Source organism: Trachypithecus francoisi, unplaced genomic scaffold (genome assembly GCF_009764315.1).
Source record: "Trachypithecus francoisi isolate TF-2019V2 unplaced genomic scaffold, Tfra_2.0 Lachesis_group7, whole genome shotgun sequence".
Lineage (NCBI taxonomy): Eukaryota > Metazoa > Chordata > Mammalia > Primates > Cercopithecidae > Trachypithecus > Trachypithecus francoisi.
The window spans coordinates 21133044-21152724 of NW_022681472.1; the positions used below are offsets into that span (position 1 = coordinate 21133044).

The 19681-nt window shown below is 40.6% G+C and overlaps 1 protein-coding gene across 4 annotated transcripts in view; it reads left to right on the forward strand.

Annotated features, from left to right (window-relative positions):
• Positions 1-19681, forward strand: part of MTFR1 (mitochondrial fission regulator 1) — an 89754-nt gene that overhangs the window by 51978 nt on the left and 18095 nt on the right. For 2 of the 4 annotated variants that reach the window (XM_033202617.1, XM_033202616.1), the window contains exons 5-7: positions 15171-15406; positions 17491-17737; positions 18612-18780. In XM_033202617.1, coding sequence (XP_033058508.1) covers positions 15171-15406; positions 17491-17737; positions 18612-18780 — 652 coding nt within the window. Of the gene's footprint in view, positions 1-15170; positions 15407-17490; positions 17738-18611; positions 19677-19681 lie in introns of those variants that run through there. The other 2 variants (XM_033202615.1, XM_033202613.1) reach the window with 2 other exon arrangements.

Below are 19681 nucleotides of genomic sequence, written 5' to 3' on the forward strand. Positions count from 1 at the left end.
AGTAAAGAACTTGTTTTAAGGTAATACCAGGAGACATTGTGGCATGTTTGGGAACTGCCAGATGGCTCAATGAGACTAGAGAGCAGAAAAGAAGGATAAGCTGTAGGAGATGAGGATGAGAAGTAGGTTGAGGTTTAAAAGTCTTACACGTGACAGTAAGAAACATAGAAAAGTCCACGTTTGTGGAAAGCAATATAGAACCTGAAAGCAGTGTGGAACCATGGAAGAAATTTGAGCACTAGTAAAACCAACGTGTAAACAGTATAAAGAATAGAAAAGAAGGCCGGGTGTGGTGGCTCACACCTGTAATCCCAGCACTTTGGGAGGCCGAGGAAGGTGGATCATGAGGTCAGGAGATCGAGACCATCCTGGCTAACACAGTGAAACCCTGTCTCTAATAAAAATACAAAAAAAAATTAGCCAGGCGTGGTGGCGCATACCTGTAGTCCCAGCTCCTCTGGAGGCTGAGGCAGGAGAATGGCTTGAACCTGGGAGGCAGAGCTTGCAGTGAGCCAAGATCATGCCACTGCACTCCACACTCCAGCCTGGGTGACAGAGCGAGACTCCGTCTCAAAAAAAAAAAGAAAAGAGCCAGACTAAGAGATAGACCAACTAGGAGATGATCAGAATTTAACTGAATTAAGAAACTGGCAGAAGAGGTTCAAAGCTAAATGAGATTCAGAAAAATTAAAATGACATAGAAACTTATTAGATATGGAGATTAAGGAAGGAAGAGCCTACAGAGTCAGAGTCTAGTTATCCTAAATTTTCAGGTTTCCATCTAGGATAAATATAAGGATGGTAAAACAATTTTTTTTTTTTTTTTTTGAGACGGAGCCTCACTCGATTGCCCAGGCTGCAGGCTGAAGTGCAGTGGTGCGATCTTGGCTCACTGTGACTCCCACCTCCTGGGTTCAGTCGATTCTCTTACCTCAGCCTCCCAAGCAGCTGGTATTACAGGTGCCCGCCATGATGCCCAGCTAATTTTTGTATTTTTAGTAGAGACAGGGTTTCACAACTTTGGCCAGGCTGGTCTTGAACTCCTGACCCCAGGTGATCCACCTGCCTTGGCTTCTCAGAGTGCTGGGATTATAGGCGTGAGCCACTGTGCCCAGCTGTAATTTATACGAATATAGGAAAACAGATTGTTTTGGCTGAGGAGAATAAGAGAGGGTAGTCTAGTCTAGAATATATTATGTTTGAGTTTTCTGTGAGATATTCACCTTGATCTAGAAACAGTTTATGTGAATAGATATTGGTAAGGAAGGCCTATAGTCTATAATATTTAGATAGGATGGCTGAATATGAGAGTGCCCAAGAAGCATGTATAGAACGTGAAAGAGCATTTGTACCTTGAGTGAAACCAGCATTTTGAAGTTAAAGGAAAGAAAAAGCCTCCTCCCCTGATCACCCTCCCTGCCCCCCGCCTCCCACCCAACCCATCACCCAAAGAGCAGCTAAGAGGCAGGAGAAGACCTGGTAGAGGATATTGTTATGGAAGCAGAGGAGGTAGAGTTTTTATAGAAGAGGAGTGGTGATCAGTGTCAAATACTTAGAGGCTGAGTAAATAGAAAAACTAGCACGTTTCAATTTTGTTTTTCAGTTGGAAGATTATCATTGACTTTAGCAAGAGTAATTTCATTTGAGTGGTATTAGCTGGATAAAATAAGAATCAAATAATCCAAGAGCAAAGAAGGAACTTGATTTGAGTGACAAGTAGAAATAAGGACATAGCAGTAGATAAACACAGGGATTGCAGGATTAGCAGGTAAAGAGCCTTTCTTTTTTAAGATGTTTATTTTATTTAAACTTTTTGTTTTGAGATAATTGTAGATTCTTCACATGTATAAGAAACAATACAGAGAAATTCCACATGCTTTTCACTCAGTCTCCTTCAATGGTAACATCCTGCAAAACTATAGTACAGTATCACAGCAGGGTATTGATGTTGATAAGGCAAGATGCAGGACATTTCCATACTACAGAGATCCTCCAGTTGCCCTATTATGGCCACACATACTTCTCTTCCATCCCCAAACTCAACTCCTTCTTAATGACTAGCACCTACTAATCTGTTCATTTTAACTATTTTATCATTTAAAGAATGTTATATACATTGAATCATGTAATATGTAACCTTTTTTTTTTTTTTTTTTTTTTTTTTGAGACAGAGTCTTGCTCTGTCACCCAGGCTGGAGTGCAGTGATGCAATCTTGGATTACTGCAACCTCTGCCTCCTGAGTTTAAGCAATTCTCCTGCCTCAGCCTCCCAAGTAGCTGGGGTTACAGGTATGTGCCACCATACCTGGCTAATTTTTGTATTTTTAATGGATACAGGATTTCACCATGTTGGCCAGGCTGGTCTTGAACTCCTGGCCTCAAGTGATTCATCTGCCTCGGCTTCCCAAAGTGCTAGAATTACAGGCGTGAGCCACTGTGCCTGGCCAATGTGTAACCTTTTGGGACTGGCTTTTTTTTTTTTGGAGGCAGAGACTCAGTCTGTCACCCAGGCTGGAGTGCAGTAGTGCCATCTCGGCTCACTGCAACCTCCGCCTCCCAGGTTCAAGTGATTCTCCTGCCTCAGCCTCCCAAGTAGCTGGAATTACAGGCGCTTGCCTCCACACCTGGCTAATTTTTGTATTTTTAGTAGAGACGGGATTTCACCATATTGGCCAGGCTGGTCTTGAACTCCTGACCTCAGGTTATCTGCCTGCCTCAACCTCCCTAAGTGCTGGGATTACAGGCGTGAGCCACCACGCCTGGCCAAACAAAGGCATCACTCCGAGCCGGAATCGAACCAGCACCTAAGGATGGCCACAGGCGTGCAGCTACAGTCCGCCGCTCTACCAGCTGAGCTATTGAAGGGGGCGGGACTGGCTTTTTAAACTCAGCATTGTTCTCTGGCTGTTCACCTAAATTGTTGTGTGCATCAAGAACTTGATCCTTTTTAATTGCTCAGTAGTAGTCATTGGTATGGATGTATTACAGTTTGTTTAATCATATAGTAATTGATGGACATGTAGTTTGATTCAGTTTTTGGCTGTTGAAGTTAGTATATAAACATTTGTGTATAGGTTTTTGAGTGACTGACTATAAGTTTTCGTTTTTCTGGGATAAATGTCTTTGAGTGCAGTTGCTAGGTCAAATAGTAGTTACTTAGTTTTTCAAGAAACTGACAAACTCTTTTCTAGAGCCTATTTTACATCCCTTTGGCAGTATATGGCTAATTCAGTTTCTCTGCATTATTTCCTTAATAGCTAATGATGATAAACATCTTTTTATGCCATCTGTATATTCTTTCAGGTAAAACGTATCATGTCTTTTGCTCATTTTCTAACTGGATATTTTTGAGATTTCTTTATATATTCTAGATATGAATCCTTGTCACATACATGGTTTATAAATATTTTCTCCTACTCTGTGGCTTGTCTTTTCGTACATTTAATGGAGTCTTTCATGGAGCAAAAATTTTTCATTTTGATGAAGTCTAATTCATTTTTTTTTTATTGATCATGATTTTGGTGTCAAATTTAAGAGCTCTTTGTCTAGCCCTAGATCCTGAGACTTCTTTTTCCCTAAGTGGCTTATAGTTTTATATTTTACATTTGAGCCCATGATTTTTTTTTTTTTTTTTTTCAGAAGGATCTGGCTCTGTCACCCAGGCTGGAGTGCAGTGGCATGATCAGCTAACTGTAACCTCTGCCTCCTGGGTTCAAGCGATCCCCTCACCTTAACCCCCTAAGTAGCTGGGGTTATAGGTATATGCCACCATGCCTGGCTGTTTTTTGTAAAGATAGGTTTTTGCCATGTTGCCCAGGCTGGTCTCAAACTCCTGAGCTCAAGCAATCCGCCCACCTTAGCCTCCTGAAGTGCTGAATTACAGGTGTGTGCCCAGCCTTACATTTGTGATTCTTTTCAAGTTAATTTTTTCATACGGGTTGAACAACCCTAATTTGAAAATCCAAAATCAGAAGTGTTCCAAACTCCAACTTTTTAAAAAATAGAATTAAAAAAAAAAAAACTTTTAGGTTCAGGGGTACATGTGCTGGTTAGTTACGTGGGTAAATTGAATGTTATGGGTGTTTAGTGTACAGATTATTTCATCACCCAGGTAATAAGCATAGGACTCAATAGGTAGTTTTTTGATCCTCACCCTCCACTCTCAAGTAGGTCGTGATGTGTGTTGTTGCCTTCTTTGTTTTTTGATACAGAGTTTCACTCTTGTTGCCCAGGCTGGAGTGCAGTGGCACGATCTTGGCTCACTGCAACCTCCACCTCCCGGGTTCAAGTGATTTTCATGCCTCAGCCTCCCAAGTAGCTGGGATTACAGATGTACGCCACCACGCCCACCTATTTTTTGAATTTTTGGTAGAGACAGGGTTTCACCATCTTGGTCAGGCTGATCTTAAACTCCTGACATCAGGTGGTCACCCGCCTTAGCCTCCCAAAGTGCTGGGATTATATGTGTGAGCCACTGTGCCCAGCTGTTCCCTTCTTTTTGTCCATGTGCACTCGGTGTTTAACTCTCATTTATAAGTGAGAACATGTGGTATTTGATTTTCTGTTCCTGTATAAGTTTGCTTAGGATAATGGCTTCCAGTTCCATCCATGTTGCTGCAAAGGAATGATCTCCTTGTTTTTTTGTGACTGTGTAGTATTCAATGGTGTCTATCTATCACATTTTCTTTATGCAGGCTACCATTGATGGACATTTAGGTTGATTCCGTGTCTGTGCTGTTGTGAATAGTGCTGTGATGAACACATGGGCTTTTGTCCTTTTGGTAGAATGATTTATTTTCCTTTGGGTTATATACCCAATAGAGGGATTGCTGGGTCAAATAATAGTTCTCTTTTAAGTTCTTTGAGAAATCTTCACATTCTTTTCCACAGTGACTGAACTAATTTACATTCCCACCAGCAGTGTATAAGTATTCCCCTTCTCTGCAACCTCACCAGCATCTCACGCAGTGGGCAGGGCCATAAAGCTCCCAAGCAATTATGTCCTTTGTCTTTGGAGTTCCTCGGCTTTCCCACGGAGCGTGTAGCTGCAATCCACCTCCTTCAAAGTGTCTGTGGATTCTCTGGCTTTCCTAGTATGTTCCCGCAGTAGTTCTTGGAGCAAAAGTTCGCCATGTGGGTCTGTGCACGCTGCTCTGTTTGTCCAAGTGGGAGCTGCAAGTTAGTCCTGCCTGCTCTGTGCCATTTTCCCTGAATGGGACCTACCCTTCTGTGTTTATAACTTACAGTTTAAGTTCCTATAGAAACAAATTCTATTTAAGACTGTTCATATGTTGCAGTTTGTCTGCCTCTCATATTTATATTTGTATGAAAGCTGAAGCTCTTCAGTATATTTCTTATTTCTTCCTTGAAATTTATGTTGATAACATTTCTATAACAATTATTTATAATGGCATACTATTATGTCTCTGGGAAAACAGGATACATATGAGTCTTTCATAATTGATTATTATAGAAATGATTTTTTTCAAATGCACTGAACTTCAGATTTTTATTTATAAACTAGAAGTACAGGCCAAGCACAGTGGCTCATGCTTATCATCTCAGCACTTTGGGAGGTCGAGGTGGGTGGGTTGCTTGACCCCAGGAGTTCAAGATGAGCCTGGGCAACATGGCAAAACCCCATCTCTACAAAAAATACCAAATACCAAAATTAGCTGGGTGTGGTGGTGCACACCTGTTGTCCCAGCTCCCTGAGAGGCTGAGGTGAGAGGATTGCTTGAGCCTGGGAGGTCAAGGCTGCAGTGAACCATGAATGCACCATTGTACTCCAGCCTCAGTGATGGATCGAAACCTGTCTTAAAAAAAAAAAAAAAGAAAAAAAAAGGGCAGCATATTTCTATAAAATAGAAGTATTCTACTTTGAGAAGAGAATTTTCAATAACATGAGAAAACTGTTAGTACAGTGACATGCACAAAGTAAGGCCTCATTGTTTTTTCTCTTTTCTGTACACATTTTTTAATTAACAGAAGCATTGACATCCTGATTACTGATGATCAGTAAAGTGTTCTCTTTCATAGTAGTATTCTAAGGAGAATGTATAGTCTGTGAAAGGAAAATAAACCTTGGGACGCCCAAATCACTAAGCTAAAGGGAAAAGTCAAGCTAGGAACTGCATCAGGCAAACCTGCCTCCCAAAGCTTTGCATCAGAGCAAAGCTGCCTCTGTAGCTATGTAAGATAGCTACATGGTAAAAAAGCTACATACTTCTCTTACAATTTGCCTACTAGGAAATTCCTTGTGGGCCCCAAGATCTTTACCCTAAAACAGTTCTGCTAAATTTGACTCTGACAATGTGAATTGATAGTTTTCTTCACAGGTGTCGGAAAAGGACAGAACTCAAAAATTACCCCGCTGCTCATCTGAGACAAATGCGTATCTGATTGCTTCCTCTGCCCTATGTTTATTTTATGTAAAAATGCAGATTCACTGAGCTAGAGGAATGCGTAAGTGACTAGTCCTCTACTGCCCCTCACATGTGAACAGCTAATCAGAGACTTAAAAGAATGTAAACTTTTGTCTCTTATCTACTCCCACCTTTTAAAAATTTCTTCCTTTCTCTAATATCTGCCCATTCCCCTTTAAATACTGAAGCCCTCAAAATCATCTTTGGAGAAAGGCACTGATCTGTCTCCTAGGTGCACATCTTTAATCTTGGTAAAATAAACTTCTAAATTGTTTGAGACCTGTCTCAGATACTTTTTGTTTTGTTAGTCTTTGGATAAATATACAGTATAACATTTGTCCTGTATGATGAAATTAAAGACTATAATCTCTGAGACCTTTAGTTGACATCATAGACATTGTCATCAAGCGTTTGATTGCTTCCAAAGTAGAAGAGCAGCTAAGGAGCTTTGAAATATTTAAAGTTTAAATTGTTCATTCTATATTAATATATTAATTTCTAATTGTATCCAGTTCTGTAGAATGTCACATACAATATCAAACTCATTTACTAAATAAAAATTTATGGGTTCATAATGTTTCAGATAGCAGTTTTCCTTATCCTAGGATGTTTGTAATCTAATGAGGAAGATGAACATATTTATAGAAGTCTGTAATATAAGGATAGTGAATAAAGTGAGACTGAGGTGATGATATCCAGCTTGATTTTTCAAGTTTCAGCATTAAGTATAAGATGGAATGTGCTGTTTTTCAAGGAGTGTCAGGGAAGATCCCCAACCTCATAGAGGATGACAGAGTAGCAAGAGTCCATAGGAAATACTTAACAAGCAAGCAGGCCAGCTCCACAGCTCCAGAGGTGCAAGAGTAGGCCAGGAGACTCAGTGGATCAGAGCAATCAGAGCAAGGTTTCCTACTCACAGCACATCAAACTGCAGATGTTACTGGTTTCTATTTTATTCTTCATTACTTGACAGTAGACATGAGCATACATTACTAAAACAGTATATTCAAGGAAGAAGGATTATTTTTGTTAAATATCACTTTTAGGAAGATCTAACTTCTGAAATACAAAACAACAGAAGGGTTGTGTTGAACAGAGCCTAGAACAGCTAATGAGGGAATCCCACTAGTTTTCTAGGTCTGTAGCCTACAGCACTCTTGCCTGTTCCCACTGTAGATCCTGTCATGGATTGCTTCCACTGTCAAAATAATTTCCCATTCTAGTTGTCTTTATCCAGCCACTTGCCCACTTTGAAAAGATTATTAGTTTTCTTTTCTTTTCTTTTCTTTTTTTTTTTTTTTGAGACAGTCTCGCTGTGTTGCCCAGGCTGGAATGCAGTGGCATGATCTTGGCTCATTGCAACCTCCACTTCCTGGGTTCAAGTGATTCTCTTGCCTCAGCCTCCCAAGTAGCTGGTATTACAGGTGACCGCCAACACACCCAGCTAATTTTTGTACTTTTAGTAGAGACGGAGTTTCACCATGTTGGCCAGGCTGGTCTTGAACTCCTGACCTCAAGTGATCCGCCTGCCTCAGATTAATAGTTTTCTACTCAACTTTGTATTTCAGGAAACTAAATTGCCAGTTTTTTTTTTCTCCCTGGATTCTAAGACAATAGAGTATGTTTTTTTTTTTTTTTTTTTAAACCTTCCTAGGTTGTTCTGTAAACTAAAAAGATGAAGGAGGGTCAGTAGAAATCATTTTGGGAACAGGGCACATCTAATTTAAAACTGTGTCAGATTTTGAGTTTCCCTTAACTGTGAGATGAGGGAAAGGACCCCAGAGGTGTATTATATTTAATTTAGGGTTCTTCAATATGGATGATGGAGCTAAAAAGGCCTTTGCATTTATGCAAATTGTGCTACAAAAGTGGCTTCCCTTGACAGTAACATGGAAAAAAGAGAGCTAGATAATTCAGTGTAGTGTTACTCTAAGTAAGAACCTGTGTGCCTTAGGGAATTTTGGACCCAATATAAACAAAATATGACCAAAACGAACAAACAAAACCAGTAGAAATCTCCCTAGCAGAAATTGGTATCCAGAAAATGGTTTTAAGAAACATCAGTTAACTGTTAAAAGTTTAAGGTAATGGAAAAAAAAAAAGGAAAGGGAAGGAAGAAGTATCAGGCCTGTATAATATATAATCCCAACCCTTTGGGAGACTTGAGGCCAGGAGTTCATGACCAGCCTGGGCAACATTGTGAGACCCTGTCTCTTAAAAAAGAAAGAGAAAGAAAAGAAAAAAATTAGCCAGGCATGGGTGGCACGCACTTATAGTCCTAGCTACTCAGGAAGCTGAGGCAGGAGGATCACTTGAGCCTAGGAGTTGGCAGTGTGGGCAACAGAGTGAGATCCTGTCTCAAAAAAAGAGAAACATCACCCTTTGGCTGTTTATCTTCTGCTTTTGGTACATCTATGCTTGATGTCTCTGTTATTTTATTTTTTTTTTGAGATGGAGTCTTGCATTGTCATCCAAGCTGGAGTACAGTGGCGTGATCTTGGCTCACTGCAACTGCCACTTCCCAAGTTGAAGTGATTCTTGTGCCTCAGCCTCCCTAGTAGCTGGGATTATAGGCGCCTGCCACCATACTCAGCTAATTTTTGTATTTTTAATAGAGACATGGTTGCACCCTGTTGGCCCAGGCTGGTCTTTAACTCCCTTCTCAGGTGATCCACCCTCCTTGGGCTCCCAAAGTGCTGGTATTACAGGCGTGAGCCACCCCGCCTGGCCTCTTTGTTATTTTTGTTTTTGTATTTGTTTTTATTTCTTAAAATTTCTCTGAATTACAGAAATTCTTGAAAGTCTATCTCTTATTTTGGATTTATTCTGTCTTTGTATTCCAGTTCTTAATAGCCCTCTGTTATTAAGGATGGCAAAACAGATTGGTTTTAAGAATGAATGGTTTGTTGACTGTCTTAAAAGAAAAACACAGGACTCTGTGGCTCATGCTTGTAATTCAAGTACTTTGGGAGGCCAAAGCTAAAGGATCCTTTGAACCCCAGAGTTATACCAGCCTGGGCAACATAGGGAAACCCTATCTGGGTTCTTAAACCTTCACAGGTCCTATAATGACTTTGTTTGAGCCCATAAATATTAAAGTATTTCACATAAGGAAATGCTGAATTATATAATTAAAGATAGAAAAGTAGTATAAAGTACAGTTCTTCACTGTTAATTAAATTGTCTTGCCAAAGGTCCTAAACTTTTTTGTTCTTACCCTGGCACAATAGTGTTCAAGATTAAAAAGTAATTTTTCCTTTATTTTCAGTAAAAAAAAAAAGCGAAAAGATAAAAATTCATCATGGAAGCTGTGGGGAGATACAGAAAGTTAATCCTTTTTTTTCTTTAAACACTGTCGTTTCCGCTCAGTATTTATTAATTTTCTCTTACAGTTTATTTTGCCTTGAAGATGTTTTAAAGAAAGTAAGCTGTTCAAATATGCCTTGCAATTGCTCTTAATCTAGTGTGTCTCATTATCTTGTTCCAATTCCGGAACAAGATTATTAAAGGGTCAGTGTTCATAGAATTTGAAGACTGGCTTACTTGAATGATAACATTTTAAAACAAACTTGTAAGAATTTAATACTTTGGATCCTTTAATGTCTAGGAGAATTTTAGGGGAGGGAGGATATAATCTTTATTGATGCGGCCACTAGTTTTTAAATAAATAGTACTATAACATCATTTTTCATTTATCAGTAACAAAGGTTCTGGTATCCAACATTTATTTTCTGTATATAGGCTGCATGAATCCTCTGTACATAATATGAAAGCAATCATCCTCATTTCTATTCACAGATATGAATATATTCATTCTTTTAGGTAGGTTTGGTAAACAAAGGAAAATTTTGCTTTGCGGAAATGCGAAGACGGTAGGGGTCTAGAGATACATCTTTCTCCACAGGTTCTGTTCTTCTCTCTTCTCAGTTCCACTCCCATTTGTTGTCACTTCTAGATACCTCTCATCCCTGACACCCGTTGGCCATGGCGCCAGGACATGGCGCCAGGCCTCTGTCCTGAGAACACTGCATCTGATTGCTCTCTTCCTCTAAACTCACATGGTTACTACTCTTGTTCCTTCTTTCTCCACTACGGTTTTGAATAAGTGTACTACTTGATTTCTACATTTATTTGAGAATGCTACATTTTGCATAGATCTGGTTTTAAAACTAGAATTTTATCACTCCTACTATCCTACCTACCTGCGTTTGCTTTAGTTCTTTCAAGAAATAGTTAAAAAGTCATTATTGTTCAGTTTTATTAAACCCAAAACATTACCAAGAATATATATGAAGAAGCATATTAAGAATATATTATGATGTTAAATGTAATTTAATATAAATATAAATGCTCCCTCCCTACCCCCTCAATGGTTCATTCAGTAAATTGACTAATTTTTATTTACTCGTAACTTAATGTATTTGTTGTATAGAACTATTTAGCAAAATTATTTGCACTACTCTGTGAAGGAGAGGTAGAGATCAGAATTTAGCCAGGTGTATCAACAAAGAGTCAAAGTTTTAACGACTTATTAAAAGTATTTTCCTTATTGTAGGTTGTTTAGAGCACATACATCTAATCTACAACTTCTATAACATATCTTTCAGTGTATTGATTGATATATTTTATCAGAGTATTGGTACTGTTCTTCATGGGAGTTTTTTCCTTTGCTTAATCTTCCTGTACCGCTTCCCCCCACCCCCTGATATGAGGTCTCACCCTGTCGCCCAGGCTGGAGTGCAGTAGCATAAATACAGCTCACTGCAGCCTCAACCTCCTGGGCTCAATCAGTTCTCTTGCCTCAGCTTCTGAGTAGCTGGGACCCCAGGTACATGCCACCACACCTGGCTAGTTTTAAAATTTTTTGCAGAGATAGGGTCTTGCCTTGTTACCCAGGCTGATCTTGAACTCCTGAGCTCAAGCAGTCTTTCTACCTCGGCCTCCCAAAGTGCTGGAATTACAGATGTAAGCCTCTGTGCCTAGCCTAATCTTCCTGTACTTAAAAAAACAAACAACAACAACAACAACAAAAACTGTTTTTTCTCATTGTTGGGGCTACGAAAGCAAACAGTAATTGAAGCCTTGTGAGCCAAACATTTCCCTATCCCACAAATATTCCAAATTTTAAAAGTTGATATTATAGTTGCTAGGTAAGAGCGAGGACATTTTGTATTGTATTGTTCTGAGGCAGAGTCTTGCTCTCTTGCCCAAGCTGGAGTGCAGTGATGCAATCACGGTTCATTGCAGCGTTAACCTCCCGGGCTCAGTCAATCCTCCCATCTCAGTCTCCCTAGTAGCTGGGACTACATGCTCGAGCCAGCATGCCCAGCTAATTTTTGTGTTTCTTTGTAGAGAAGGGGTTTCGCCATGTCACCCAGGCTGGTCTCAAACTCCTGGGCTCAAGTGATGCTCCTGCCATAGCCTTCCAAAATGGTAGGATTTCTTTTTTTTTTTTTTTGAGACGGAGCCTCGCTCTGTCGCCCAGGCTGGAGTGCAGTGGCCGGATCTCAGCTCACTGCAAGCTCCGCCTCCTGGGTTTACGCCATTCTCTCGCCTCAGCCTCCCGAGTAGCTGGGACTACAGGCGCCCGCCATCTTGCCCGGCTAATTTTTTGTATTTTTTTAGTAGAGACGGGGTTTCACCGTGTTAGCCAGGATGGTCTCGATCTCCTGACCTCGTGATCCGCCCGTCTCGGCCTCCCAAAGTGCTGGGATTACAGGCTTGAGCCACCGCGCCCGGCCTCAAAATGGTAGGATTACAGGCGTGAGCCACTGCGCCAAGCCTAGAGCAAGGATATTTATACTCCAGATCTTTTTGTTTAATAAAAATGTGTCAGGCAAAAAGCAGTTTGCAAGCTTCCTTTATGTATGGTAAATTCCTTAATATGGCATAAAAAATTAGTTATGAAGAAAAATACCCGAATTCAGTGCAAAATACCAAAACCTAAGCATCCCAGGATTCCCCTTTCAATACACAAGGTAGAATGAAGAAGAATTTTTACAACTGTCAAGCAAAAATAAAACACCAATATCCATTTAAAGGAAAACTAAAGTAGAATTTAATGTTGAAATGTCCTAACAGTTACAATTATGTTTGAAGCTGAAAGAGAAGCCCAAAAGAATGGTGCCTTATACAGTGGGAGTTTATATGTTTCTCTCAAGATAGTTTATTTCTCTCAAATCAGCAACATCCAAGGTTAGGTGGGCTAGAGCTGATAGAGGCCCTACAGCATCATCAGGGACCCAGCCAGGCTCTGCCATCTGTAGCATTGACTTCCATATCCTGATTAGCTTATGGCCCTGTGTGACTCTAAAACATCACCTTGCACTCAAGACTCTCAGCATGAGGAAAGGGAACTGGGGCTAAAATGGAAATGACTTTTCCATTGAGTCACGTCCCTTCAAGTGGCCTCCTAGATGCCTCATCAACATTCTGCCTACAATCTTGTTAGCCACATGAAGTCCCATGGCCACACAAAACTGCAAGGGAAACTGGGAAATATCATCCTTTAGCTGGGCACATTGCTGCCCTGAAATAAAGATTTCTTTCTTTCTACTCCTTTTTTTGGTGGTAATTTTTATAAAAGAGAAAGGAAGCGTGCTTGTTGGAGTAAGCAACTGGCGATCTCTGTCCCTAATGCATGCTGTGCACTGGAGCAAGCCTTAATTAGCACCTGGTACATGGCCTGGGTGAGGGTTACTTAGATTTTGGCTTTAGCTTGCCTTTTAGTGTAGGCTTGTAGCAGGGCCAGTCAGAGATTCTTCACCTTAGGGCCATGACTTCTGAAACTATATGAGCTGAATTTTATGAGAAGTGTGTCTGATCAATTACCTGGGAAAATCAGATTTTCAAAGGAATCTGTGACTGTGAAACCATATGAGCATGATGTATTAATGTTGATTGAGAGTGAGGAGAAGGAGGCCGGGCGCGGTGTCTCAAGCCTGTAATCCCAGCACTTTGGGAGGCCGAGACGGGCGGATCACGAGGTCAGGAGATCGAGACCATCCTGGCTAACACGGTGAAACCCCGTCTCTACTAAAAACTACAAAAAACTAGCCGGACGAGGTGGCGGCGCCTGTAGTCCCAGCTACTCGGGAGGCTGAAGCAGGAGAATGGCATGAACCCGGGAAGTGGAGCTTGCAGTGAGCTGAGATCCGGCCACAGCACTCCAGCCTGGGTGACAGAGCGAGACTCCGTCTCAAAAAAAAAAAAAAGAGAGTGAGGAGAAGGAAGTCAGTTGTGGGCTCTTTTCTCATCTTTGAAACCCCAAAGTCAAGGCATTCCTTCATTCTTTTCCCATGCATTCTTGAGTATGCTAAAGAGGGCAATCCTGGTGAAATCATTCAACCATTCCCAGTGTTGTAAAGTAGTGATAAACTAATGTGGTTAAAGTCTGACTGGAAATGGGCAGATTTCTTCCTTATAGTGTATCCTTATCCAGGTTATGGATATTTCAAAAAATATTAAGTTTTTGAATTAATGTTAAGTCACACTAATACATTTTTCATAGAAATATTGTAACATTAATAGCATGAAAAAACTTTGCAAATCTCAGTTTCAGTGTTGAGTCTTCCACACACTAACTACATGATATTGAGCCTGTATCCTCAGTAATAAAATAATAGTGTCTGCCCCACGGTGTTTAAATTAAACATGGTGACAGAGAGGAAAGCCCCAGCCTTATGTCTGACAGCAAGGTTACATTTAATGGCAGTTCCCCGTCTCTTTCAGCAACTTTCAAACAAAAGAGCCTTTTCCCAAATGGTACAGCACTAGGGCCTTACTGCTCCCAAGATAGATTCGTCTAGATTTGGGAACTATAAATGTAATTACTTCCTGTCCTTGTGTAGAGAGCTCTTTTGATATTATAGGGTTCTAAATGACTATAATGTCGAGACAGTATGCAAGAGTTTTTTGAGGACACAGATTTTTGAAGGGTGCAGGTATAAGGGAAGAGTAAGACTACGATTGTTTTCTGGAGGGAACGAATTTAAGATAGAAAAGGGCTTAAAGGGGGATGCAGGCTGGGAAAACTTCATTGTAGAAAATAAGAGGAAGTGGATAAGTATATAAACTGACAATTGAAAAGAAATACAAATTTTTTTCTCAACCCTCAACTTCATTTGGAGCTACCTCAGATGCTACACATAAATTTTTTTTTTTTACCCAAATAAACCATCTAATATAGCTGCTACATAGGTTCAGTGATAATGATTCCTTTTTCTCCTTTTAGCTTTTGATGCTGTATTTTGTCTACATTGTTATCATGTGTCGTGCAATTTGATGTATTCTGTCATACATGGAAAGCACTGACATTGATGTGTAGACGCCAGGACCCTGGGGAAAGGCTGATGGATCACTGATTTGATTTTGTTGTCAGATATAGCTAGTAATTAGCTTACCACTTTGAAGAGCATAAAAAGTTTCTTCTTAGTTCAAATCAAAAGAAAACGTGAATTAGCAAAAACTTTGCTAAAATCTGTGATGCCTCTTGATGGAGTTGTTCTATGCATATTATGTAGAGATTGACTAAGAAAAATGATGGCAGCAAGAACTGCAGCTGTGGTATGTAGCTACATAAGGTTGACAAATGCTTTGCTCTTTTTGTCCTTACATGAAGGGACTTATGTAAGATCAGCCTGAAAAGAGGTTCTTGGATGTTAATGCGGATACACTGTCAGGTGAGGATGGTGTTTCACATTCTCTTACAAAGCCTGTGACAACACACCTATGTCTTCCTTGCAGGACAGAGGTCAGATCAAGGCCACCCCTTCAGGATGACCTTCTTTTCTTTGAGAAGGCCCCAAGCAGACAGATTTCCTTACCAGACTTGTCTCAAGAAGAGCCTCAGCTGAAGACCCCAGCACTGGCAAACGAGGAAGCACTGCAGAAGATTTGCGCTCTCGAAAATGAACTTGCTGCTCTCAGAGCTCAGATTGCCAAAATTGTGACCCAGCAGGAGCAGCAAAATCTCATTGCAGGTCTGTAAGTCCTACATTTGTTAGTTTAACTTGCAAACTAGAAGTTAGGAGAATGCCACTTAACTTCTAAATTAATTAGTAAGTAACAACTATTGGGGTTCTTAGAAAACCAGGTGTGGGCCGGGTGCAGTGGCTTATGCCTGTAATCCCAGCACTTTGGGAGGCTGAGGCAGGCGGATTATGAGGTCAGGAGATCAAGACCATCCTGGCCAACATGGTGAAACCCCGTCTCTACTAAAAATACAAAAGTTAGCGGGGCATAGTGGTGTGTGCCTGTAGTCCCAGCTACTTGGGAGCCTGAGGAAGGAGAATCTCTTGAACCCAGGAGGTGGAGGTTGCAGTGAGCCAAGATCATGCCACTGCACTCTAGCCTGGCGACAGAGCAAGACTTCATCTTAAAAAACAAAACAAAACAAAACAAACCCAGTTGTCAGTCCTTCTTGCATAGTCCAAAACAACTAGGTCAGGTTTAGATGGTGTTCATTTTGAACAATCTAGGTGCTGTCAGAGAAGATGACTAGGAAGTATCTTTTGGAAAACACTGACATTCATACAGTTGAATTGCTATATAGTGGATGCTTTCCTTTCTAGTGGGAAACTTAGTTGTCTAGGATAATGGCACCAATCATATCAGACATAAGGTAATGCCATGGGTTGCCGTCTACTTAGTGAAAGGAGCCTGGGTTTTTGTGTGGTACGTGTTATACTGAGTGGTGTTTACTACCTGCATGTCTTGAGGCAAGCACTTGACATCTCACCTCCCTTTACTGCTCTAAAATGGGGATAATAGTACCTATGTTACTGAGTTATTGTGAGAATAAATGTGGAAAGTATATAAAATGCCTTTAACACACAGCAGCTATTTAATAGTTATTCTTCTTCCTTTTGCACAGAGTAAACCTGAATTCAAGTCTTCTGGTCTAACACCGTTGGGTTTATTAGTGTGACATTCTCACATTGGGGAGGAAACTGTAGCCTTGAAATCCTAGCCCACTAATCTATTGGCAAGTAGAGGTTATTTTCCTATTGTTGTTTCCAAGGCCTGGCAAGACTCAGTATTAACCAGCTCTGTTGGATCAGGACAGTTAATTACCCTGCCTCTGAGCCACTTGGCTTATACTTCTGGAGTTTAACGTAATCCAGCATGGAAACCTCATTTGACCTGGGCATGGCAGAGGTGGGTGGGGATGAAGGCACTCTGGGCGCTGATGCTGGACTGTGCTTATCCGTGTAACTTGCTAAAATCCTCCAGTCCTACCTTTTTCTTGTCTTAAATTGATTTTTCCTTTTTCTTTACCTCCCTCTTCTGGCCAACTGGGAAAGTGCTACCATAAAATTTTGAAGTTCTATTTATGAGCTGAAACTTCCGAGTAAAAGTCTTTTACATCAACACCTCCCCAATCAAACTAGTTCACCCAATAAATAACTTTCTAACCTCCAGTTATGCAGAAAGAGGATTTTTAGGTCCTTACTTCATTTCCATAACTCTTAGTTACTTCTTGTTTTAGAGACAGGGTTTCACTGTGTTGCTCAGGCTGGTCTTGAACTCCTGAGCTCAAGCGACCTGCCTGCCTTGGCCTCCTAAAGTGCTGGGATTACAGGTGTGAGCCACTGAGTCCAGCCCAGTACAGGCTTTTAATGCTTAATAAGTCTTATATGAAAGTATACTTAAAATGAGTCACAAATTTGTCAGAGTTTCCCCAAATCATTGAAATAGTACTAAATTGTCAAACTGTATGTATTGAAGATAGAGTTGTTTTTACAGTACTTTGTTTTATATTTCTGTTAAAAGTGATTACAAACCATACTACAGTCAAACTTGAACATTTGATATCACAAAAAACACCTATGTTAAGTTAAATAGAAATTTTCCATCTGGATCGTTTTGGACTGAATGATACAGTGGATGAGATTCAGGCATTTCTCATGAAGTAACTGAAACTGTCCTTCTTATATAACAGACTTTTTTTTAAGGATATTTTTTTAGGGGTACAAAAATCTTTAATATCATTTTGCTTTTAAAAACTGATATTTTCTTTGCTTAATACCAGCGAGATTAAGTTTGTTTTCCTTTGTTTCTGTAGGTGACTTAGATTCTACCACATCTGGTACCACACTACCACCCCCTCCGCCTCCTCCACCACCTCCGCCTCCCCCTCCACTGGGGCTCCACCAAAGTGTATCTGCCATTGATCTGATTAAAGAGCGAAGAGAGAAAAGAGCCAATGCTGGAAAGACTTTGGTTAAGAACAATCCAAAGAAACCTGAAATGCCAAATATGCTAGAGATCCTTAAAGATATGAACAGTGTAAAACTTCGGTCAGTGAAGAGGTGAGGATACATTTACCTTCTTTCTTCCCCATTTGTTTGTCTTATAAAATCAAAGTACCAGGCTTCTTGAGAAATTTTGATTATAACGTGACTGCCATGAATAGTTTTTTTTTTTTTTTTTGAGACGGAGTCTCGCTCTGTCGCCCAGGCTGGAGTGCAGTGGCGCGATCTCGGCTCACTGCAAGCTCCGCCTCCCGGGTTCACGCCATTCTCCTGCCTCAGCCTCCTGAGTAGCTGGGACTACAGGCGCCCGCCACCGCGCCCGGCTAGTTTTTTTTGTATTTTTAGTAGAGACGGGGTTTCACCGTGGTCTCCATCTCCTGACCTTGTGATCCGCCCGCCTTGGCCTCCCAAAGTGCTGGAATTACAGGCGTGAGCCACCGTGGCTGGCCCCATGAATAGTTTTTAGTTTAAAAAAAAAACGAGCCCCAGTGGCTTCTATACACAGTAGCTAAGAGATTAGCAAAATAAACTAACAGTTCCCAGGTGATGTTTTTAGTTTTCCCATTTTATTTAAATATCAACCTTTTCATGTAAAGTCTTCACTGCGGTTGCTCAGTGAGCATTTACTAATTCAATAAAGGCATACTATGTACCACTAGCATAGTCACTAGACATGCATGGAAGAGGGAACTCTATTTGCACTGAATGAGAGTAGAGTCCGTATTCTGCAGATACATTACGTGGCCCTTTATTGGACTCCTGTGTGCTTTTGTTGAGCATTAGCTCTAGGCTTCCATCTCACTGCTAGTAGTATTTATCAGGTTTCTATGGAGTAGCTGTGATGCTGAAGAGATGCTGTCAGGCAAAAGGTACTTCCTGAGGGTGGCCAGTGTATTGACCTGTCCCCTTGGTTTGTGTTCACTTCTCTAAGGTCAGAGCAAGACGTGAAGCCCAAGCCAGTGGATGCTACTGACCCTGCTGCCCTCATAGCAGAGGCTCTGAAAAAGAAATTTGCTTATCGGTATCGAAGTGATAGCCAAGATGAAGCTGAAAAAGGAGTTCCAAAGTCTGAATCAGAGGCCACCTCAGAGAGAGTGTTGGTGAGTTACTTGCCCAGATTTCTTTCCTGTTACGTAGAAATCCATCTCCTTGCCAAGCACTTGTATTTTGCAAGTGATTCACCTGTGTCATCTGTAAGTTCCAAAGGGAGGTGATGCAGGATTTGGTCCCTGCCTTACAAGTACATCACGGCTGGTTGGGAAAAGGATGACATCTTTGCTTAGCATTTACACTTTTACTTTTCTAACTATGAAAATAATAGTTGTTCATTTGGAAATTTGAAACCTGTAGAAGAGCAGAAAGAAGAAAGCAAAAGTTAACCCCTGAGCTCACTACTAAGTAATCTCCAATGTTACATTTTCTATGCAGGGTTGTATTTTTAAGCATAGTGAATTGAAATTCAGTATAGTAACAATGTGTATTTTGTGATATAGAAATTCAAAGTAAAGTGAGATCATTTTCTCTCAGGGCACCCTGTGAAAGTCTTCTGAAGAGGCTGAGATTTGATGTGGGCCTTGGAGGATGTGTACCATGTCAGAGGTGGAGACTGAGTACATTTCATGGAAGCTCTCACATAATAATGGATACATTCCCTTTATTAACATTACTGTCATGGGGGGTGTGTGTGCTTACCTATTCCAGAGAGGCAGGCATCTCAGAAATTCTAGCACCTTTGAAACTTCTCAAGACATTGGAAAGGAAACTTTGTACTTTCTCTCTTTACTCAGAAAAGTAAAATTTAACCAAAGCAGGGTATTGCCAAGATGATTGTAGTTTTCATTTATAGGAAGCAGTTTGACTACTTCTTTACCTTTCATTCTGTTGATATGTTCAGTGTTCATAACAACCTGTCAATTTGTAAAGGTTTTAATATTCCCAGTAGTTGCTTGGTTTTTCATGCAGAACATACCCAGCCCTCTAATCCATGATTGGGGCAGGGGC